At 38.2% G+C, this 25,447-nt stretch overlaps 1 protein-coding gene across 2 annotated transcripts in view; it reads left to right on the top strand.

The window, feature by feature from the left end:
* The window catches only part of LOC109069265 (cadherin-18-like), a 45,167-nt gene extending 19,955 nt beyond the window's left edge, over nt 1-25,212 (top strand). For both annotated transcript variants that reach the window (XM_042774356.1, XM_042774364.1), the window contains exons 3-12: nt 4,513-4,807; nt 6,335-6,454; nt 11,135-11,302; nt 11,597-11,784; nt 11,931-12,184; nt 13,642-13,778; nt 15,438-15,559; nt 18,639-18,753; nt 22,329-22,580; nt 24,448-25,212. In XM_042774356.1, coding sequence (XP_042630290.1) covers nt 4,513-4,807; nt 6,335-6,454; nt 11,135-11,302; nt 11,597-11,784; nt 11,931-12,184; nt 13,642-13,778; nt 15,438-15,559; nt 18,639-18,753; nt 22,329-22,580; nt 24,448-24,953 — 2,157 coding nt within the window. In that variant the 3' untranslated portion in view covers nt 24,954-25,212. The remainder of the gene's footprint in view (nt 1-4,512; nt 4,808-6,334; nt 6,455-11,134; nt 11,303-11,596; nt 11,785-11,930; nt 12,185-13,641; nt 13,779-15,437; nt 15,560-18,638; nt 18,754-22,328; nt 22,581-24,447) is intronic.
* The last annotated feature ends 235 nt before the right edge of the window (nt 25,213-25,447 follow it).

The following is a 25,447-nucleotide window of genomic DNA, read 5'->3' on the forward strand; positions in this document are numbered from 1 at the left end:
ACATTTGGGAATATTGACGTAAAGATAAAATAAGTGGTCAGACATGGAAAAGTCAACAGGCCAAGGGCTGTAACTTATTTTGCTAGTGCGTAAATAAATAAATAAATAAATAAGAAAATGTGGTCTTTGAAGGATAAGCAAAATAGCTGTAGACTGCATATTTCCTTATGTAAATTCTAAATATTTGTTTGGATATTTAGATTCGGCATCACAGAAAATTCTTACCTTTAGGCAGAAGCAATATTCTGTTACAGAATCTCTTATTGTATAACTAATATGAATGTGCTGGGATTAAGCCGTGTTTATTAAGAGGTATCCTTTCACTCCTGTGATGCATGTGTATTTCACATGAAACTCCAATTTGGTTCTGGTTGGGAGCCACGAGATTTAGCCTTATGATGTCAGTGTAGTGTATTATGTCACTGTATACCATGCTTTTTTTTTTGACCCATGAGTTTAAAAATTTGTCATGAAAGAATTTATATTCCAAAGAGTAAAAATTAGTAACATCAAGGGTATACATTTAGACTACTTTTAGTCTGTGGAAATTGTGGAAGAATGACAGACATTTCCTGTGAAAAGAATTTCCTCAGAGCATATGGGGTATCCTTGTGCTAGTTTGGTACATGCAATGTGAGTTCTATTTAAAGAGCATGCTAATTACAAATCAAGAGCATTCTGTGACAAAAGCTGGGACATGTCAACATACAGAACTTCCAAATTTTGTTATAAGTTTGATTGCATAATTGCTGTTAATAGTGTTAATCATCTGTTTGTTTACGTCTTTTATTGATTTTTCTGAACATTTCTGCCATATGCACATAAACTGACAGTCACCACTTATAAGCTACTACTAAATATTGTAGAAACTTAATTTTCTGTAAAGTTGATTTGCAATGATTTGTATCGTAAAAAGCGCTATAAAAATAAACTTGAATTGAATTGAATTGAATTGAATTGAATTGAATGTCACACACATCATTATTGTGATAGATCTGTCATAAAAATATATATATATATATTAAAGCTTGGAATGTACGGAATGCTCTGGTTATTAATGTAATCTCGGTTCCCTGAGATAAGGGAACAAGTGTTGTGTTGACACACTTATGGGGAAACTCCTGTTTACTTGGACACTAAAGTCTGATATGTTCACGTTCGTGTAACTGCACAAACCAATGGCGCTTCGACCCGCCAAAAAGGGAGGAGCCGACCTATATATAAGTTGGCTCTGAGTGCCATTTTGTCAGTATCTGTCGACTGAAGCGACAATCATCGATTTGCATGCAGCCTTATAACAATGTAGCCTATGCAACGCATGTTCCCTTGTCTTATGGAACCGAGGTTATTTTAATAAGCTTAGTGTTCCCTTTCGAATGGTCTCTCCCATTGCATTGACATGTTTATGGGTAACGCGTCCAATAGTGACTTGCTATAAGCAAATGCAGAACAAAGCCGCTCTGCAAGTCTAGTCCTGGAGCACTCTTATGGAGAGCTCCTGTAAGCATGACCCAATAATGAGAACCAAGCTATTTAGGTTGAGGACTACCTTCTCCACTTATAAGGGGATTAGCTAAAATTAAGTGGACAAAATCTGTACCAGAAGGGCAGGGATGTTATAAAACCTGGTAAAGGTAGATGGTGACAAACAGCCGGCGGCCGCACAAATATCACCAATAGAAATTCTGTTGGACCAAGCTCAGTGGAGTAACTGGAGTGGCTCAAAGGGAGGGAGGAAGGACTATAGACAAGTCCCAAGTTGGCAGAGTATGAGGATGAGGCGGATTCAGTCTTGTAGAAAGGTTAGCACATGGGACACATCACAAGAGGACAGGTCCACAGTCCATGCTGACCAATCAGAGAGAACTGACCATTTTAGGGCATAAAGACGTCTTGGATATGGACATCTAGTCTCCAAAATGGTATTAGTTACACTCGCGGGGAGCTACAAAGACTCCCATTGAGGGGCCAAACATGAAAGTACCACAGCTCTGGTCGGGCATGCCAAATCAAGTTGTTTGCTTGCGAGAAAAGGTCATCCATCAGTGGTATTGGCCAAGCTGCTGCAGATAGCAGCTGGATTAACTCAGGGAACCACGTCTGATTCCTCCAGAGTGGGGCCACCAGGAGGACTGAGCATCTGACTAACCTGACCCATCTGAGGACCTGAGGAAGCAGGACAACTTGGAGGAAGACATACAGGCGAGTGCTGGGCCAACCATGGGCCAAGGCTCTCTGTCTCAAAAAGTAGATTGGGCAGTGAAATTTGTGAAAGACAAACCAAATCATCTGAACCATTTGGGGATGTAGTCTTCATTCCCCTGGAGCTAACTTGTCCCTGAACTGCATGTCTGCCCTCTGGTTCAGTCTGCCCGGCACATAAACTGCTCTTAGTGAGAAGAGTTTGCCCTGTGCCCATAGAAGTAGGCGTCGCGCCAACCTGTGAAGCGAGTGTGACCTCAGACTACCTTGGGGAATGATAAAGGCTATCATCATCATATTGTCTGAAAGAGGCGGCATCGGTTGTGACCACCTTCCTTCTGGAGGTCAGTCCCAATGGGAAGTCTGATTGAAACAGGTGAGAGGATTTCCAATGAGCCACAACTCTGATGCAGCAGTGGGTTAACCTGAGAAATGTCCCAGGCACCAAGCATGGGACGGAACATGGGCGTAGCTAGGCCATTTTTAGGGGGGCTATAGCTATACCCCTAAAAGTTTGCGATTAGCTCCGTAAACTGTACACAAATTCATGATCGCCTCATTCCCCTTTAAATTTCATATGAAAACTGCGGCAGACTTCGATTGGCTCCTCCTCCCCGTCAGCGCATTCTTTTTCTATCCACAGACCATGGCGGCATGTTTAGATCCTCCACAGTCTTAGAACGCGGATCAGCTCTTTGTCTATGCTCTTTGCCGGAACACGCCCACTCTTCAGCATCTGAAAGCGTTAATGACATGGAGTCATCCAAAGCGGCTTCCTCCTCAGATTCGTGAGCATTGCCCAGACAGGTGACACAGTCACTGTGCTGATCTTCTTCGAGCCACAGCATGCCACACTCGCGGCACTACATTTACAACAACGTCGCAGAAAATTTGCTGTTAGTGCTGGATTGCCACAGGGGAAGCAATCTGGTAGGAGAGCAGCAGGCTGAGTTGAGCTGAGTTAAGCTTCTTCCTTCTTGGGCTTCTTGCTTGCGTCACTGAAGGAGAAAAAATCTGACAAAATAGCGCTCGAGCCGACTTATATTGAGGTCAGCTCCTCCCCTTTTGGCAGGTTGAAGCACCATTGGTTAGTGCAGCTACACAGACTTTAACAAATCAGGCTTCAGTATCAGAGTAAACAGGAGTTTCCCCATAAGCATGTCAACGCAATGGGAGAGACCGTTTGGAAGGGAAAGTCATTTATCCCCCGTGTTTTCATTTACTTCTCGGTCTAGTTCTATGTCAATTAATTTCTTGTTTTCTTAAAGTTAGACCATTTACAAATGCAAAGCCTGACAATTTAAACTATGCTATGAAGTTGCTGTATTTATAATGGGGACCAAAAGTCACTAGGGAAAATGTTTCTATTTTGTAAATTTATTGTACATTTTATTATCATCATAACAATTTTTATGAAAATTAAAAGTGGGGGGGGGGGTTAACATTAATTTCTTCCATAGTTTATGTCAATCTTGATGATCCCCAGCATGATTTGAAAATGAAAAGAGTATATTATGCTTTAATGGAAGGAAGAACTTCTGTCTTGTCTCATTGTAAATTTGAATTAAGTTCCTGAATTTGAAATGAATTTGAATTTAGTTATCAGAGAGGATATAAAATTGCAGTTCAGATCTGAATGGAGGGAAGTACAATTCCAGTTAATTGAAATTAAAAGAATGCATATATACTCTAAAAATGCTGGGTTATTTATCTATTTATTTATTTATCCAAATGCTGGGTTCAGCCTGTTGGGTCAATATATTGGGTTATTTTTAATATTTTTAACCAGGTGCTGGGTAGTTTTTCTTTAACTCAATGCCACCTTGTAAGTTTCACCTTGCGCCAAATGAATGCGGGACCAGGGCTGAAACACAATGCGTCTACACTATTATGTGTAACATAGTCTCGCATATCCAGACCTTCAGACTGACTACAGAAGGTCTGGGATACTTGGCCACTTTGAATGGCCAAGGACCGACAAAGAGCCAATATGACTGACAGGTAAAGCAAACAATCATGTTTCATTTTGAGCCACACACATGTTTAGGGGCATGGAAATGTCCCCACAATAACAGATTGGTATTTTAAAGAGTCTATGCTATGAACTTTACATATTTCACATACTTTTGAAAATTCAGTGCTTAGTTGATCCTGAACCCCACTCTGTCTCGCTTTCTAAAATACTGCACAAATAATCTGCATTTCACCACGATGTGTCAGAATAAGTTATTATGTGGTTTTAACACCACAGAATATTTACAAAATAGCAGTGCTACAAAAATAAAAGATTCTTTTCTTTGTCACTTTCAGTTACACTCAAACTCAGACAAAGGTGATGGCTCCGTCCAATATCTACTCTCTGGAGAAGGTGCCGGTAACATATTCACAATCAACGAGTTAACGGGCGATATTCATGCAAAGAAAAGCCTGGACAGAGAAAAGAAGAGCCATTATGTCCTCCACGCTCGGGCTGTCGACCGCTTCACCAACAGAGCAGTGGAACCTGAGTCCGAATTCATCATCAAGGTCCAGGATGTGAACGACAATGCCCCCAAATTTCCAGACGGCCCCTTTTCAGCCTCCGTGCCTGAGATGGCAGACATAGGTAAGCCAACATAGGGGGATGGGGGGCAATGTCTCGGGGCAGTGCTCGGGGACCAGACGAACATTTTGTCAGTACAGCTTAGGTTTTTATTAGCTGGCTCGTCAGGTTCAGACCGCAGAGTCCCAAATGTAGATCTAAGCCTTTCTGACCTGGACTCCAGCTCATCTCATGCTGCTGGTTGGTTGTGGTGGATTTATAGTGGGATTTATTAAAGCTATTGTTTCTTACATAAAGCCTCTCAAGAGGATGCTATTTATTGTCTGTTGTAGAAAAAGTCATTTCAGGAGTTATGTCAAAATCGAACCAGCATCTCACATAGAAACCTCAAAAGTATATTCACTCGCACAAGGGGTGCAAATATTTTGAAGTGCTTCTAAACGAATGCAGCATTCGATAAACAAAAAACAGCTGTTTACCTCTTTTTACACCCGTATATCAACTTGAAACGTCAATGTTTTATAGATCTGTGCTATCCACCCTAATACATAAGTTATCCACATGCAGAGCTTGCAGTCTGCACCAATGGCAGTGCACATCAACCCTGCAGTAAATGGACTGTCAGGAAAGTGCTAATTGTCTGCAGAGTTCTTCCTTCCTATCTGAATCAATTGGCTGGACTCAAGCCAAAGAGCTGTGAAATTATCATTCCTTACAACCTGTCGGTACAATGTTCCCCTCTGGGCACAGCTAGGGTTAGGTCCAGGTTAGGTCAGGTGGAACTTCAAATTCTTAATATTTAACAGTTGTGTTGCTTAATGTTTTTGTGGAGACTGTGATGCATTTTTCAAAAATAAGAAAATATGTATGATCTAGAATACTAATTTTCAAGTTTTTGGAAATATCAGATAAATAATAACTAAAAGCTGATGATTCGGATCAAGCTTTCAATCAAACTGTGCAAATTTTCAATCATAAGTTTCTCTCTTTAATTATATTCGCTTCACAGGCATGCCATTGCATTATAATTTTAGAAATATTCATTAGAAATATTGCTCTGTTCTATGTTAAATAATAAGTCATTATTTGTGCCTTTCCGAGTAAGACTTTTTTGCTTCAGGTACAGAACAAGCACCAGCAGTCTCTGACTCCACTTTACCAAGCTGTAATGAATAAATCACCAGCAACACAGATAGAGCCATATAACCTGGTTGAGGGCCTCTGGCCTTTCAAGCAGGGCTATTCTAGAGTCTGGTGCCTTCTATTGTGTTTGTGTTTTTTTTTTTTGTTTTTTTTAAACTGCGAATGCATCTCTGGATAGAGCAGCGTTATCACTAACATTCAAGCCCCACACACTTTGTAATAGCATTAGATGCTTTAAGGCTTGGAGGAGAGAGGCTCATGACAGGTGAATTCAACCTGGTACAGGTCAAGGAGGCATGAGATGAGTCACTTGAATTAGCAAGCAGCATATGAGTACTGCCTCTGTCGGAGCATGCTTGTGGCATGCATTAATGACAATGAATGCAAATCTGAGCATGTGAATAATTTTAGCAGTTTAACTTGGACATATTTTTTATGTCCACACAGGTACGTCAGTATTCCAGATCACTGCCACAGACGCTGATGATCCCACCTACGGAAACAGCGCCAAGATCGTCTATAGCATTCTCCAAGGGCAGCCTTTCTTCACCATCGACCCCAAAACTGGTATGCAAAGACCTCGCTTTCTAAAAATAACATGTTTTATGGACATTTTGAGATGCCTTCGACTGTAGAAGGCTGCACTTGAATATTTTCTTATTGTTCCTGTCAGCTTGTGCGAAGTCACCAGCGAGTGAGTCATTCCACAATAATAGGCTGTAAGAAACACGGATACATTTTCTCTGTAAAACAGCTTTCAAGCTCACAAAGGAACTCCCAATTTATTGCGCTACCCTATGTGGATAATAATTGATGGGTTCTCACATTGTTGAGGAGCTTTCATACATGTTGTTTCCACCTTTGAAGTGATGTTGTTTTCCACATGTTGTTTTCCGCTGAGACTGAGGGGGAAAAAACCCTCCCAACCAGTACCGGAATGCGTCTTTTGTCGAAGAGACTTCAGTCAAGCATTTAAATAATATATTTGGATTTGTATGCTCTTTCGAATGAAGCTTGGACTCAGGCATCTACATTGAAAATCCAATAAATTGTGCGGGAAATATCATTCTCAGTTGTATCTCAGAAATAAATCAATAAACCTACATTGAGGGCGATGAATATGGATGGTTTTCTTTGTAGACTTGCATGGTACACTCAATTGCTCTCACAAAGCCCGGGTGGATAAACAAATCATTTTCATAATATTATCAACACATGATTGAAACGTTGACAGCATGGCACCATGTGACCCTGGACTACACTGTTCTGTGGAGGCTTGAAAACACCCGAACCGTGGCCTACTTGTTATGATATACCGCTCGCCTACAGTGTATATCCTAATTTAATGTCTCCCTTCCTCCCTCATTTTTCATTCTGTGCTTAGTAGCCATTTGCTTCAATTTCCACAGTGGTGGTGTTTGTTTATGTCAAGTTGAATGTGCCTGGACTCTGGAGGGTGTTTGTCCCCGTTTGAAAGCGCCAACCTGAGTGTTTATCCCATGATAGAGCCTATTTGGTGCAGGATAAATTTGCTTGGCTTATATGTGTTTGACTGTGCCAGTGTGGTGTGTAGATGCACAAACGTCTACATCAGCAGTGTACGCGGTAAAATAGTGAGTAGAATCTGTTCCAGCTGTTAATGTGTGCGTGGTTTTTCGGCAAACACCCTGTCAGCAACAGCATGAGCTGCTGACCCAAGAGACTTACTGTAGCTTAGTACCAATATATGCTTCCATCCCTCAGATATCCACCACAAATCTGTGCCAATTTACACAGAATTATTTCATGGGTACTCCACTGTGCATTTATTTATTATGTGTAATTGCTTATTCAGTCTCCCTCCCGCTGGGACTCATGGGATTGTTGCCGTCCTCCACTGAAGCGGCAGATCACTGATGGCAGTTTGTCTTTTATTGGTGTCTTCGGCGCTAAAACTATGAGATTGGATGTATTCTACTTCCTCCATGGTGTTTCTTTCAACTCTTTTCACATCTCTAATCCCCTGTTTTTGGCTATCATGAAGGTTTTGATGGGATTAAGAGGCCATTTGATAATGTTCACATCGGGTTATTATCGTAGGGTGCTGGTTTTAACGTTGCACTCTTGTATATCAGTGTTGCTTCTTCATTTTGGCAGGAAGTACCTATAACCTTAGTGCTGAGAGCAGTCTGTGCGAGTGTTTGAATTAATCCAATACTCCAGGTCTACAGAGCCTCTTTTGCTCTACGAGAGAGTTAGAGTGTTGACAGAAGCTTGTCTCTTCTGCTCTGAGTATCACAGCTATGAAACGTTTTACATTTTGAGTTTATCTGTAGATATACAGTAGGTGATATTGGAAAAGCTACTCTTGAAAGTATGGTTTGCCAAGCTAAAAGTTGAGAATTTAATGAGAAACGTATTTTCTGGTACAAAAAAATAAAAATAAATAAAAAATAATCATTTAGGGTTTTTGAAAGAACAACGTCAATAAGTATCATAGTATTAAATTTTTCTAATTAATATGAAATATTTAATAAGATGAATAATATTGAAAAATGCAATATTTGTAGAATATTGAATATTACTATTAATAATATTTAGTAGTATATTTAATATTAATTTTATAATATTTAATATTTTACTAAGAACTTTTCAACAGGTTGCATTATATGAGGGCTTATATTATATTTATTATACTTTATATAAATCTGCTCCAATCATTCCCTCAGGAGATAGGGGATGAGAACAGCTAGTAGTTTAGAACAGTTAATAGTTTAGACATTTCTAGAGCATTCAGACAAATGTAGTTAATTACTGCTTTTAGTTAGTTATTTTCAACTCTGGATATACAGTATGGCTGTACTCAACAGTGGGTTACCCACTTCAACTTTCTGTAGTCTGGTAATGATTAATAATGATAATTCATGCTATCTATGTTATAGGTCTTATTGTGAACAAATCATCCATGATTCAAGTTTATTTTATTTGTTTGTAAATTTTTCTAATCCAGTGCCTCTATGACATACATCCCCCCCCCTCCCCCCCACCAAGTCTGTACTTGTAGAATACAGTATTTCTGACATAACGTGGAATGGTATGGTATAGTACAGTATGGTGCAGTATTGTATAATATAGTATAGTGTAGTATAGTATAGCATAGTAGAATATATATTATCTGTTTTTTTCCTACTGTGGAAATATAAAAAATTGCCCAAGCTACTGTTTCTACCCATCCACCTCTATAAAAGTACAATGACTTGCATCATGTCTAATCCTTTTAGCTGAGAATTACCTCTACCGCACCTTTGTGTAGTAGTTGGTTTTTCCCATTTACCGGCCGGTGATGCTTAACCTGCATGAAGTTTCACACTTTCACTATAAGGCTGACTGTCTGTTGTTCCATAGGTAATCAAACTCTCAGGCTTACCCAGTTCTGCGTCAGTGTCTGGTCCTGTTTGCTTTATTTACTTTCTGTCTCTGCTTCATGGCTACTAGCTGAATACTAAGAGCCTGTTTAACATGAACATTTTTTTTTTTTTGGGTCTGCTGAAATCCCCTGTCCTGGAAGGTGGTGTTTTCTCTCAGTGGGCTGGGTGCAATCTCTATGAAATTCTCTGGGGTTAAACACTGGTGTGTGTTTATTTGTTCTGGTGGATTGAGGTATCTATATGCATATTTTTTTCTCATTCCCAATGGTCATGTCCATTTAAAAAGCGAACATTGCATGTTCGAATAATTAAACAGTCCGTCTCACACTTTCACACTTAACATGAAATAGAAATTCTCTGCTAGTCATTCCCTCACAGGTCCTCTGTGCTTCTTGCTAACATTTTGGACTTGTTTATGTAGGTGTTTTTTAGGTCTTTTAGGCATTTTTAGGTCTTCTTCAGTTTTCAGCAGAAAAAGAACACCATAAATGAACCTCTGTTATATTTTAGCAGATCATCAGGTTACATTTTAAAACATCAATAGAAAAGAATAGGATGTCTTAGTTAATAGCCTGGCTTGAAAATGCACACTTTTCTATGATTCATACACAGTTATTTGATGAAACTGATTCTAGTGCTGTATACTGACAGAACTTACAAATGTTTGATATGATGTTATTGATTTCCAGTTGTTTTTAAACAGCCCTTTGTTTGCCCATATTGGTGAACTGGGGCCTGGGTGTATCATGTCAGTTGGTGCTCATTTCTCAGCAAATATTATCATGGGATCTCATGGCGTAAAGGGGCACAAATGCAAGTTCATATGGCAAACTCAAGCTGTTCTGCTTTCCACCCTTTCCTTCATCCCTGTCTTATCCTCTGTCTCCTGAGGGAAGTGTTGGATCAGATGGCAGACTTTGCTTTAGAGTTGTGCAGTATGCAGGAGATGATCACCAGCATGCTTTGTGTGTGTATGCACACGTCTGGAAAGGAAGTTTCATGCTAAGGGCTTAAACTGCATAGGAACGGTGCATGGAGGTGAGGGGTCAGTACTCGCCTGCTGATGTGTTGTCAAGCTCGAAAAGAGCCTGGTCAGGTCAGAGCAGGGGCAAAACAGAGGATAACCACTTGCTGTGAGCTCACTGCCTCAATAACTAGGGGTCAAAGATCTGCAGTGTGTACACATGATATTTTGGACACGCACCCTTCCTGTGAAAGAGGCTCTTATTGCTGGAAATGCCATCAAAGGGCTAGCAGTTTGATTTCAAGCAATGATTTGCCCAAAAAATCATTCATAATCATGTCTTTCAAAAACCCATTTAACTTTCTATCTTCTGTGTAAAACAAAAGGAGATATTAGGCTGAATTTTCAAGATGTTCTTTTCCGCACGGTGAATGTGACCATGGCTATCATTTTCTCTGAATAATAACTTCATATCAGTCTGATCCTCACACAGAGATATAATGTAATATGGCTTCAATAGACTTAAAATATAGTGCATGTGTTGTGTGGATGTTGTGTGGAACATGTATGTTAATAATTCTACTAAAAAGGGCTTTTGAAGTTTACTGTTGCTGCCAAAAGAAAATACACACCTTGCCACCTTGATAAACGTACAGTATACAAATAAGACAACCTTTTGTTTTCACTTCATTTAGAGGGTTCAAGACCTCCCTAACCTTTGCCTGTTATGGGAATATTGGCCATTTTAATATTTGTACTTTAACACCATAACTTGCAGAAAATGGCAATACCATTTTGAATAACCAATGTGGATATGGGTTATGTACTGTAGGTCAGCATGAGCTATATTTATCCTTTCTGCCCTCTGGGTCATAGGTGTCATCAGGACAGCTTTGCCGAACATGGACAGAGAAACTAGAGAGATGTACTCCGTCATCATCCAAGCCAAAGACATGGCCGGCTCGGTCGGGGGTCTGTCCGGATCCACAACAGTCAACATCTCACTGACCGACGTCAACGACAATCCACCACGATTCCCTCAAAGTATGAGTCTCTGCTTCTTTCAATCTCTTTCAATATGGAAAAAAATCTGGATTTTAGGCACGTGGCATGCCCCTTCTACAGAAACCATCTAATCTTTAAATCCCTTTGAATGTACTGTGAATTTATCCCAAATGGCTGAATTTGTTTAAGCTTTATTTTGTGAAGTAAACAACTTTTTTTTTGAGCTTGCTCAGGTTTATTATTTGCATTTTATTATTTTAATATTTGCATCAAAAGATTTTGAATGTTTACTAAAATTGCATCTGTTCTGTTTGTATTTATTCTCCACTTCAGAGAACTATCAGCTGTATGTGCCAGAATCTTCTCAGGTAGGGAAAGCAGTTGGTAAAATCAAAGCGAACGATGAAGACCTTGGTGTCAACGCTGAGATGACTTACAGAATTACCAATGAAGAAGGAGCTGCCATGTTTTCCATCTCTACAGACAGTGACAAGAGAGAAGGAATCATCTCCCTCAGAAAGGTCTGAACTAGACGTTCACACAAAAAACTGGTTTGTTCAGCAGTGTTGTTTATTGTTTTCTTATTATTCATTGTTGTGTTTTTTTTTAAGCTGGCTAAATGTCTTTTCTGCATCTCCCCTGATCTTATTACTGATGTCCTTTCTAGCCTCTGGACTACGAGAAGAAGAAAGCATACTCTTTGAACATAGAAGGTGTCAACACCCATCTGGATCCTCGTTTTTCTTACCTGGGCCCTTTCAAAGACACCACCACACTCAAGCTTATCATTGGAGATGTTGATGAAGCTCCGGTGTTTACTATGGACTACTATATCATGGATGTGTATGAAAATGCTCCGGCCGGGACGGTGGTTGGCATGGTAACTGCTCAAGACCCGGACAGCACAAGAAGCAAAGTCAGGTGAGTTTTCGAAAGTGAAAGTGAAGTGACATGTGGCCGAGTATGGTGACCCATATTCTGAATTTGTGCTCTGCATTTAACCTATCCAAGTGCATACACACAGTAGTGAACACACACACACACCAGGGAGCAGTTGGGGGTTCGTTGCCTTGCTCAAGGGTCTCACCTCAGTCGTGGTATTGAAGCTGGAAGGAAGCGCTGGGTATTCACTCCCCCCAACTGAAAATTCCGGCCAGACATGAGACTCGAACCTGCAACCTTTGGGTTACAAGTCTGACTATTTAAGTGTGAATTTCGCTCAGGCATTTTACTCGATCCAACTGAGAAAAAAGGCAGAATTGCAATTCAAATTGGAGGTTAAGCAAATACATATTCTCCCATAGCAACTCTTTTTTATGTCTTATTTCCCTACATAAATTAAAAAATAATAATAATAATAATAAAATAAAAAACTGTGCCATAATTTATTTAAAATTAATTTATCAAATCCATTAACATATTTATTAGCATATCACTTAAGACTTACTGATATAAAATTATAATTAAACTTTATTTGGAATATTTCTTTGTTGCACAATGCACATTTCTTAATATTATGTCTCAAATGTGTTTCAGTATCACTATTAATGAGGATTATATGATCTCTGTATAATATCAGTCTTTAAATGCAAGATATTTAAAGTGTACCTGAAGTATACTTGCAATAGTTCCACTTTAGCACAATCAAATACACTTAAGTATATCTTTAGTTGGAACTCAGCACTACTTCGGCACAATTAAAGTGCAAGTAAATCACAAAATAAGAAAGTAAACTTAAATTTAAGTAAACCAGTTTAGTATATCAAAAGTACAACTGCAGGGTTATGTAAATGTTAGTAAGAAGTAAAGGTATAATTGTAGCATTTTTGTTTTTTTTTTTTTTTTTTTTTTTTCCCAAAATCATTAGATCTCATTTTTGTCTAGGATTCCCTGGTAGAAGAGATTTATATCTCAATGGGATAATTCCTGGTAAAATAAAGGATAATAATAATAATAATAATAATAATAATAATAATAATAATAATAATAATAGCTTAATAGTAAGTTCCAGAAGCTTTAAATATATTCAGTGTAAATGGGTAATCATATCAATATTGATTTTATTTCATGCTTCATTTTCTTAGAACTTCCATACACTGCTTTGCACCTGACGTTTTGGTCGCCAAATGCAGAAACAATTGTGCATAGAGCCTATTTATTTAAAATATTTATTTGAAATATATTCATAAGGCTTATTAGTATCTGCTTTTATAATCATTTGTTAACAGGAAATATTTTTTTCAAACTCAAGGACACATATTTCAGCAAAACATTTAATACATTTAATACATAATATACTCATCATATGTGCATCTGAAATATCTGCCATCATGATGAATATGTTCTTTGAGTAGAATTTTTCTGCATTGCAAGTTTAGGTATTCTATCGACCAAAATGCAGAAGGTGATGCACTTTTCAGTATCGATGTTGACAGTGGACTCGTTACAACCACCAAGAGTCTAGACCGAGAGGAGGTAGCCTGGCACAACATCACAGTGATGGCTTCAGAGATTGGTATGTACAACTCTGGCCAGAATTCTGTCTGTATGCATTGATTTTTATATTTTTATTTTTTTATTTTTTATTTTTTAGTTGGTTTCTAAGGAAAACACAGGGAACCATTTTACCAATGATATCTTTATATTGAGTCAAGCATTCTTGACCGGGAACATTATGTCCAAGAAGGAATTGTTGGCCCTCAAGTCTGAATCATCAATACTGACCAAAACAATTCTCTCCTTGAAGGAATGTTGCATTTTGGGATTAATGCTGAGGCTGCTGTTTGCATGATAATGTGGCTTTGAAGGTGGACAGGATCAATCAATTTTTCTTTCCTTTTTCCTCTCTCTCTCTCTCTCTCTCTCTCTCTCTCTTTCTCTCTCTCTCTCTCTCTCTGTCTCTCTTCTTGTTTTTACAGATGCTTATCTAAACAATTATCTTTCCTCTACACTTTTCTTCACCGTGGTGTTCAGCTAATGGGCTGAAACTGCCCTCTTTAAATGCTTGCTGATAGTGGGCTGATAATGTTAGGTCACTGTAGTTAATCTCAGTTCCATCATTCCGATCGACATTCCTCGCATGACTCCAAAATGGTTGAAATGTTTCCCACACTAATTTTAAATTCCCATCATGCTTCAGTGACTCCAATGAGAGCAGCATGAATCATATCATATCTCTCTGTAATGATATAAAATGATATAATGTCTCTCAACATATATTTCTTCAACTTCAGGCTTTTCATGATTTATTTTTCACATTTTTGCCTTTAGTGTATAGGACAGCAGAGCAACAGGTCGCCCCTGTGTCACAAGTGCTCTGTGTCACAAGACACAGAGGGTTAATGTCCCAGGGGCTGATTTTTATTAAAACCTACAGATTTCACCTTTTTGCCATATAAAAACATTTTATAAATGCATTTGTACATATTTTGTTATTTTATCCTAGTCACAGACAAAGAAAATGAAAATATGTTATAGAAGTATGAATAAGTTAACTTTAATGATCCTTTTCAACAGTTATTGTGTCAATAAAAAAAAATAAAAAATAAAAAATAAACTACGGTGTCAATGAAAAGCTTGAGGTGAGATGTGAGACATGTGATGTGGGCAGAAAAATCAACGTAATTATCACTTGTGAGAAGATTTCCATTGCAGTAATTTTATCAAACTAGTGTAAAAGTGTAAAAATATGATAATACTATTTAGGATACATGGAGATACTAGCTGTAAAACTAGCAAGACCAATGGACCAGATGTTTTGCTCTCAGAATGTTTAAAATGTCATTTCCATCACAAATGATGCAATTAAACACATATGATACATTCACTTATGATATATGTACTGTATGTAGCCTACTGTTGGACATTACTATTGGACCAATAAACTAGTGAGTGTATAAATGTTCACACAATTAAGGAACTACCAAAAATTGGCATTTGAATTATGAATAAAGGCTGTAAGGATATCTTTCTTTTAAATAAACATGGTATTCAACAGCAAATATTGCTGATTGAAGCTTTATGCCAATGTGTCCTGATATGTCATGATTTCAATCATGTGAAATCCCTCATACATCGAGCATTCATTGTTGTTTTTGCCAGTTATTTTTTTTTTTTTTTTATTGTCTTAACAGAAAACATCCATGATTTGAATATTTGTCATATTTTATTCCAGACAATCCAAATCTGGTGAGCTATGTGCCAGTCACAGTCCAGGTCTTGGATGTCAATGACAATGCCCCCTATATTGCCACTGACAGCGCTCTGGTTGTGTGTGAAGGCTCCAAGGCAGGCCAGGTTAGTTATCTCCTCTCAGTCCTTTTTTAAGTGTGTCCCTATCATTCTTTTTCAACCTGTCAGCTCCAATCCCAATCCCTGAAACCATTTTTCCTATCTGTACTCCTCCTTTTCTCCTGTCCTTTCTCCTACCCTATTTCTAAACCATTTCTGTTTTCTCAAATCATCTTTTTTTTCATGTTTTAATTCCGTCTTTCTTTTCTGACATATGTATGAGCACACACTCCCACGTACACTAACGCCATGGACACATGCATAAATGAGAAACACATACGCTGCCTTTATGATATGTCTGACACCATCAAGGATGGATTTATCTGTGGCTCAACAGATTTTGGAGGCTCTTAAACCTATAAATAATTCGGCGTGTACCAATGAATTCACCGGCAGATAGCAGTCTGCATCAAGCGCACTAGGAACGGCTCACAGGAAATGTTAATCGTTGAACGTTGAAATCTAGGTTCATGTGCAGCAATGCACAGCAGTGCTGCGGCATAGCTAATATAGCTTTACCCTTGAATGAGATTATGATTTAAGCAGTTAGACACACACAATTTACACACAGTGGGTGGCAATGCATTTTTTTAGATTAAATATCAAGTGTCATCTTTGAACATGTGTGTCCGTTGTGCTGGTGGTTAACCATAAAGAGTATTTAAAGGGATAGGTCACTAAAATAGGACAATTCTGTCATCATTTACTAACACAAATACTGTTCCAAACCCATAAGACTGGTTAATCTTTAAAACACAAATGTAGATATTTTTAATGAACCTTGACAGTTTGTGTGTCGATCATTGCTTAGATGTACATAAAAGCCTAAATTAAATCATCATATAAAGCTTCTTTTTATGAAGTCTTTATGACCTTTTTGGATCTTCTGCGTTTTGGTTACTTGGTAACTACTTTCAGTGAAGGGATAAAAACCTCTCAGGTTTTATTAAAAATATCTTTACTTGTGTTTCGAAGATTAACAAAATTGTTATGGGTTTGGAACAACATAAGGAAGAGTAAATGATAGCAGAATTTTTCTTTTTTGGGTGAACTGTCTGTTTAAATAAAGGTAGGTTAATTATTCTGCCTGAATGAAAGTGTGTGATTAATATACATAGCTGTGTTTTCATTTTGGAGCTCTGCTTAGTTAAAGGCTTTATTTGGCTTCATTCAAGCCCAATAAACCATTTACTGTAAGTTTTAAGGCAGATGTCAATTCATGAGCATAGAAATTGTCTCTCATTTATTATGACTTCTGGTCTGCTGGGCTCAAACAGGTACATCTACTGTAATATCTAAATAAAATCTTCTTCCCAATTACTGGAATCCATGATTGTAACTTTAGCCCTATTTGCACGGGATTAGTATTATCTGGGGACCTTGTGTAATTTTGAAATTACCCCCCAGTTCTATGGTCCAGTTAGATGGATTTAAAAAAAGAAACTAATATAGTCTCGTGCGCTGTCATTTACATTTCACCAGATTAAAATAATATCTCAAGCTTTATGCTTGATTTATTTGTAACACATTAACCTCAAAACCTTTTCAGCTTTCTCCTTCTGCAAATTGTATGGTGTAGCGATATGACAGCACCCAAAATGCTATCAAACACTACAACGCAGCTCCATTCTTCGTGAAAGATGGATAAAAAGGCGCACAGGAAATAAAAACCTCGAAAGATGATATACGACCTGCCAAATGCTGGCCAAATCACAGAGATGTCGATTCGCACAGGACTAATATTATCACAGGACATCGGTGTTCAGAGAAATATGGTAGGTCATTTGTGGGCGAATTTTTATTTACAAATTACAGACATGGCCGAGTCGCACGGGATTAAGACTACAGACAACCTCCGCAATTATTACAGATGACTGGAGGTCACCAGGTAATACTAATCACGTGCAAATAGGGCTTTAAGATAATCAGGGATTGCTGTTATGCTGTGGCCCTTAATAAGTGTTTCCACAGAGATAAGGCAAAATCACATTTCATGTACTGGCATCAATTCACAGTAAGCTCTTTTCTTTTGATCTGCTCTGCACACATTCACAACAGTACGCTGCTCAAAACAATGCACTGTAATTTGGGAAGAAATCTGTTATGCAGTGACACAGGCTGTTTTCACCCCAACTCGATTGCTTTCTCCAGAGTTCTATTCTACTCCCTTCTCCATAGCGGTGTGTCTTACTGAACTTTTGGGTGTAAAGTACATTATATTTGCACCATTGAAATTGCTAAATGATTTGTGATTGTCTTAAAAGCATCAGTAAGAATGTGATGAAAACAAACAAATCTGTTTTCTATTTGAATGTTTTAATTTAAAGCTTATTGATGATTCCTGAATTTTCCTTTTGATATCACTACCCAAACTACAACAAATGTGATCTGCTCCTAGATGCAGTTTCTTGAGAAACAGTTAGCTAATTTGCATTACCCTTTAATAAGTGTGAACGATAGCTTGCTAAGGTGCATAGTTATATACTGTATCATGAATATCAGTTCACTTTCACAAGTTAGAACAGATTGATTTTGTACCAATTCTAAACATGAACCATACCAAACCACCAACTAAACAATCTGAACTCCAATATCAAACCAACATGGATCCACTCCAGATTCTCTGGTGTGAAAGCGCCTTAGAGAGGGAAACCCCTGCCTAACATGGGTGGTGCAGCACAGACAGGTGAAGAGCTTTAATAATTGGTCCAGACTCTGCATGAGGAGATTCCCACTTTTAGCTGATGTGCTGGCAGGAGCCAATTAGGTTAACAAGCTGACAAAACACCATGAGGCTGAGCAATGCTTCAAACCAGCTATCTGTTCAGTGACTGTGATCCAGACACCCAACTGGCCGAGGGGCTTTGGGTCAGTAGACTGAAGTTAATGTCTTTCAAAAGTGGAGAGGAAGAAGAAGCCTAGGTGGTCCAATTACATTTCTGTGTTATAAGGAGTGACAAAACCCATCTCTCAGAGAAGCAAAAGCGTCTAGTTTAGATATTTTTAGTGCCATTTTTCATTCAACCTTATTTCTGCAGAAAGAAAGAACTAAGCTTCAGCTTTTTTTCTCTTGTTCTCGATGTAGGTCATTCAAACCATCAGGACCACAGACAAGGACAACTTCGCCAATGGTCGGTTCACTTTTGCTCTACCAGAAGACCTTCCAGTGAATCCAAACTTCACTCTGAAGGACAATGAAGGTATAAAAAAACACAATAACAAAACCGCACTTCCACAGGATTTGTTTTGGCTTGGTAAACAATTAAATTAGAAATAGTTTAACATGTTAAGCCTGTATTTTAGGAGCTGGTTACAAAAAACAATTCCATATTCAGTACTTAAGTTGTACACCGGTTCTTATGAAAGTCAAATAAGATTCTACTGATCTAAAAAGGTTCTCTGAGGGCATCGCAGTAATGGAATCTTTCTGATGTTTTCCAACTGATTTCCTGATGTTTGCTCAGGGCAAACCATCAGCGCCTCTCCACAAACATATTTAGTACCACATGTTGTCACACAGATCACCCTCATTTCCAGCCTTCCCCTCCTCTTCTTGCTCTTTTTTTAATATCATTGCAAGGCCAACAGAGCTGTTTCCTCGGAAACCAAGTCTGTTTTTATATTAGCTCAAGGATCCCTGGTGGAGACGGCTGGGCTGTAATGTTTTCCTTTTAATGCCAGACCGCTGCTTCGGTGAATCAGTGCTGCAGCTGGACCGGTCAGAGCAGAGTTTAACAGGGCAATCATGGAGATAAGAGGCAGACGCTAAAAGCCCAGAGTTCAGAAGAGCCAGTGCTTCAGAGCTTTTTTTTTTTGAGTTTGTATCCTAGCCAAGATCCCCTCAGACCACTTCATCCTTAAATAATGTCCCAACGGATGGACTGTTACAGACCATTTTACACATTGGGGGTTGGAGTGCTCTGTTGCACTTGCTGTGATTGGGTGGGTGTGCAGGGCTGTCATCCTTGATCACGTAGATGTTTCTCTCCTGGCGCCGCAGTCATTTTGCCAGCATCGACACGACCAGAATGCTTGCCAGGGTGAGGCAGAAAAAAATATGATGGACATTCCCTGCGGAGGTGCACTTATTTCCCCCCTGGGAAATGACAGTGAGTTCAATTGAATAATACTCATCTTGACTGTTATGTTATTCGACATAGTTCATATTCTGAATCTAGGAAGCGTATTTAATGAAACTGTCCATTGAATGGGTGAGGGAATGAAAAGTGCGCCCCATCCGCAAAGATAGCCAACGTCAAGTTTGACGCCTTGCCACAGTTTTGGCAAGAGTGTTTGTGTCATCTAAGATGTGGGTCACATTTTATCGAGAGCATCCTTCCTGGGCCAATTCACTGCAATTCTCTCTCAGGCCATTCATCTCCGACCATTTAAACAGTCTCATTAAAATATGACAGCTAGAGTGATCAGGACTCATGCCAGAACTGCAGTATTGGCAATATTTTTTGTTGTTGTTGTTGCTATTTCCTATTTATTTATTTATTTTTATATTTATTGCACGACACATCTCACAGCAAAGATTAATTATCCACAGTAAATGCATGGTTCGCTCTCATTTTTTTTTTTTTTTACACTGGGAAAGTGTTTACGAATCACTGCTACTTAAATCAAAGCGCAACTGTGAATTTTCCATCCATGTATAATTACAGATCACGTTTTCTACTTTGTTTGTGAAGACTCGCTAATGATCATTCCACCCTCTCTCATTTCATGTTCATGTTTTTTAATAGTTTTTGGACAGATTAAATGGAGTCTACCTGCAGGCCATTTTATAAAACCCCCATAGCATGAAATCAAACATAAATATTCTAAACCGAGAGGTCACTACATGATGGGATGATTTATGCGTAAATATTACAGAGATGCTAATTTTGGTAGTGTTAACCTTAACCCTGAGTTTGACATTTTTCCTTCCTGTAGTATCTAATGCATACATAATAGTTGCTGGTTCTGCATGCATTAGACCCCAGGAGAGAAACAGCCCTGCCTTTCAGCCCTTCAGAGACTAGTGAATAATATATTTTTTTCATTTTTATTACAGTTTAGGACAGTGGTATACATTTTCAGTCTTTTATAGTAAGACAGGTATGTTCTTATACTTGTACTATAAGTATATGAAATCACAAGTTGTTTGGTTTCTTCTATTTTTGTAACCTCTCTGTTTATGACTTTATTTATTAACTTTATTTTAAATTAAGGATTCATGATATTTCAATAGTATATCTCTTCTGTTTTTACATTTAGATTAGCTTTGTCATCATCTAATACTCACTTACTACCCAAATATTTTACTAACACTATGAAATGAAAATCCATTTCATACTGTATATTATAATTATAATGTTGAGATAAGGTTTATGTAGGCAGGAAATGAAACTTTTTTTTTTACACTATCAAATAAAAATGCTCTTCTTTATTTGATACTTTGTAAACATAAATGCATTTTTGTTGGTGGTGGTTTCAAAAAAATACAGGATCACGAATTTATTTTTTTATTTTTTTATTTTTTTCACAGAAGGTTGTGGATAAATATTTATACTGTAAATGCTCTGTCTAAACCCTGATAAGTTATAACAGGCAACTTTTCCAGAGGTGTAAACATGGTGCATTTGTATAGCATGATTGAAATTGAAATGTCCCTATGATAAACCCAAACCCACGCTGTTGCTCTCATGGAAGCTGATATTCAGAGGGAGACGGAATTCGTCTTGTAACCGAAACCCCCTCAAACCCTCCCAGACTGCAGAGTCAGAACGACCTGCCTGTCTGTGGGTGTGTGCGTATATGAGAAAGGAAGGCAGCAACAGCTAGAAAGAAGGTGAAAAACCTTGCACAAGCTTCATGAAAATGAGAAAAGTTGGAGCTCTGCAGGGAGTTAATAAAGCATGATGCTTTTGTCACTGTGTGGGGTTTACATGCTGTCAGCACACCGGCGCTCCAACACTCCTGTTGGGGAGGTACAGCGGTAAAGCTAACTGTTGTTGTATTTGTTTTTTAATCAGACACAAGTAAAGATGGGCCATTGTGGATCAGAAAACATAAACACATTTTTCACTCTCAGCTTAAAACTCCCAGATCATAAATTCTCTTATGATCACCAAGTCTGCATTTATTTGATCAAAAATACAGTAATAACAGTAATATTGTGAAATATTATTACATTTAATAAAACTATTTTCTATTTTAGAATTTATATATTTTGTTCCTCTTTTGTAAGTTGCTTTGGATAAAAGTGTCTGCTGAAGGCACAAAATGTGAATGTAAAATAATTGATTCATGTGATGGCAAAGCTGATTTTTTTTTAGCAGGATCACATGACTGTATCATTTTAATATGCTGATTTGCTAATATTTTTGCAAAAACTCTGATTCTGATAAATAGAAAGTTCAAACAGCAGCATTTCTTTAAAAGTCACTGTCATTTTTTTAATCAGGATAAATCCTCGATAATAAAAATGTTAATAAAAAAAAACTGACCCCAAACTTTTGACTGATATATATATATACAATAAAAAATTATGCACTGTGGAATGTCTTTTAGTATAGTGCTGTGGCTGCCATTTTTATCGCTGTTGTCAAGAGTCCAAAACCATATCAGGCAGCTTGAAAATGAAGTAACAAATACAATATTCAAAAAGCTGTTCTCGATTCTCAGAAGCAACTGCCGAGAATGGGGAGCGAATTGTTTTGTTGGCTTCTGTTGCATGGCGTCATCATGCATGCAGCCAGCGAGAATAAACCTCTGCTCTCTCTGACAGATAGCAGCGCGAGCGTGTTGGTGCACAGGCAAGGCTTCAGCCAGGCGGAACAGGAGCTGTACCAGCTGCCTGTGGTTGTGTGGGATGGAGGAGAGCCCCTCCTCAGCAGCACCAGCACGCTTACTCTCAGGGTGTGCCCGTGCCAGCGCGGGGCCAGGATGCCAGTGTGCAGAGCTCAAGCCTTCCTGTCATCGGCTGGTCTCAGCACCGGAGCCCTCATTGCCATCCTGCTGTGTGTGCTCATCCTCTTGGGTAAGACTGAAAACACAATCTTTTTTTTTTTTTTGTAATTGTATACTTTATTTTATTCTCATTGTTTACAGACAGACAGACAGATAGATAGATAGATAGACAGAAAGATTAGATAGATAGATAGATAGATAGATAGATAGATAGATAGATAGATAGATAGATAGATAGATAGATAGATAGATAGATAGATAGATAGATAGATAGATAGATAGATAGATAGATAGATAGATAGATAGACAGACAGATGTTCTCTGCTGCTTTCTTTCTTGCTTGAAATTCACAGGTTGTAGATGAAAGGTTTTCACCCTGCAGAATGTGTGAAAACCCCTCTCTCACTCCAGTCCACTGACAAGGCCAAATATAGACACTACTCATGAATGCTGCACAACTATGTGGGCTGAAACCATGAACAACAATCATAACGTGCACATACCTGAACAGACAGGAGATGCTGTTAATAATACATACAGCAAAACATTCTTTTTGCTTGCCAGAATTTAGAGGCTCTTCCCAATTTACTGCATAACACCCAAACACAATGCTGTGGCTCCATTCTAAAATCTAGTGAGGTGCCTATCTACCCTGCTAAAGAAAAAAAAACATTTTGTTCAAGCCTAAGCTGGTTTGCAAGTCTCAATTGGTCTCCCTAACTGGTCAAACTGATCTGTTGGTTGTAGAGGAGATTTGTGCAGTTAAACCAGCTTTGCCAGGGTGGGAGACCATCTTAAACCAACAGACCAGCTTAGGTTAGGTTAATTGGGTGTTTTCAACATTTGACAACATTTTAATTAACTGCCATCATGAGGACTTTTCCCAGAAGTAGACAGCAACATATGTACTGTACCTTTTTTTGGTAACAATTTATGGTGGCATGTATCCATGTTATATGCATCTATGTATCCTTCATGATCAACAGCTCAGTGAAAAATTCACCCAGTCAATAATGTCAGTAATACAGTTACATTTCATCTAATACACAAATATTATGTTACCTAATATTTATGTATGCTATGTAATTCTTAATATTTTAAAATATTTTTTTAGCAACATGATAATATAGAGTTGAGTCTACCTTGTCCTTAACATGGGGTGAATTACTTATGACATTTTTATAATGTTTAATACCTAGTGTTTATTCATTTTATTTCAATTTTAGTTTTACTTATTTTAGCACATCAAGTTAAACTAAATGGCAACTAACAACTAGCTGAAATAAAAAAAAATTGAAATTTTGAAATTATATATTTTTTATATTTTTTCATTTCACATTTATTTAAAAAAGACTGATTGATTGATTGATTGATTGATTGATTGATTGATTGATTGATTGATTGATTGATTGATTGATTGATTTGTTGTTTGTTTGATTGATTGATTGATTTATTGATTTATTGATTGAATATGTCTATATAGTTTTTTATGAATTTGATTTATTAATTTTAGTTTATTTAATTTGAGTTATTTTACTTAAAGTTAAACTAAACAAATAAGAAATGTTATATATTTTTATTTTATTTCAGTTAATGTTTTTGTTTCAAGTAACAATTTATTATTATTATTATGGATTTATTATTGATTGCTGTTGCTGCCTTAAAAGGTTACTGTTTGGAACAGGGCTAATCTGTCTAAATGAAGAGGCTCATGGCTGTTTATGGCAAAACACCATTGATTTCACATCAGCACATGAGTGATTGATTATTTGCCAAGACAAAGCTTTCACCCATATGAAAATGTCAGCAAGCTGATGATTGCACTCCTCATTTTGTACGCCCATGTGATACGTCTCTGACTCTCGATAGTAGTGAAGCTAATTCACATCACCATTTACACGGATGAACAAACTAAGCTTGTGTTTCCTCTCTTGTAGCCATCGTGGTTCTGTTTGTCACTCTGCGTAGCAAGAAGAGTAAAAAGGAGCCTCTGATCATCTCGGCAGAGGATATCAGAGAGAACGTAGTCACGTACGATGACGAGGGAGGAGGCGAGGAAGACACAGAGGCCTTTGACATAGCAGCACTGAGGAACCCCGCAGCAGCCGAGGAGATGAGGATAAGAAAGGACCGGCAGTCAGAGGTGTGGAGAGCAATGGGCAATGAGGCTATCAGCCCGGCTTTGACCTTACCGGACGAGGACATCCATGAAGTGATTAAGCTCAAGGTGGTTGATGCTGACTGGGACACAAGCGGCCCTCCATACGATTCTCTTCAGACTTACGCTTACGAGGGCCGCGGATCCCCATCAGGGTCCATCAGCTCACTGGACCTGCCAGAGCCTCAGTCAGAGCTGGACCTCAGTGAGGTAGACAACTGGGGCCCTGAGGTACAAATACTGAGCAAAGTCTTTCAAGAAAAAAGCCAGCAGCACGTCCCATAATTGGCTGCGCATGTTCTGTAAACCAGAAGTTGTGTGTCGTTTCCCTGATGTCTGTTCGAATGGGACAGGTTTTTGTTTTTTGTTTTTTATCCAGTTTTGCTGTATGGGAATATTGACTGTTGTTTTTCACTGGCCTCTACAAGTGGAAGTTGATTTTTGAAGAAAAAGTTTAAAATTGAGAAAAAAAAATAGAACTCATAAAGGAAGCTATTTTCCCTGGTGTATATTTTCTATTGCTTAATAAAAATTCATGATTCCAGATAAGTAAAGCGTGCCTTTATTACATATTTGTTCATTTCCAGCAGCTACAAAAGCGTCCAATTCAATGTCCTGGCTGGGTTAGGATGACATCTTTCATACTAAACTGATCATTTCCCTTCTCGAAATAGAAATTTGATTTCTGTTTTCACAGCCTGTAGTGTTTAAGTTTTACCTAATATTTATACCAGATCGACATTGAACATAGAGTGTGCAACATTTAGTATAAATCACCT

The sequence above is a fragment of the Cyprinus carpio genome, chromosome A2 (genome assembly GCF_018340385.1).
Source record: "Cyprinus carpio isolate SPL01 chromosome A2, ASM1834038v1, whole genome shotgun sequence".
Classification (NCBI taxonomy): domain Eukaryota; kingdom Metazoa; phylum Chordata; class Actinopteri; order Cypriniformes; family Cyprinidae; genus Cyprinus; species Cyprinus carpio.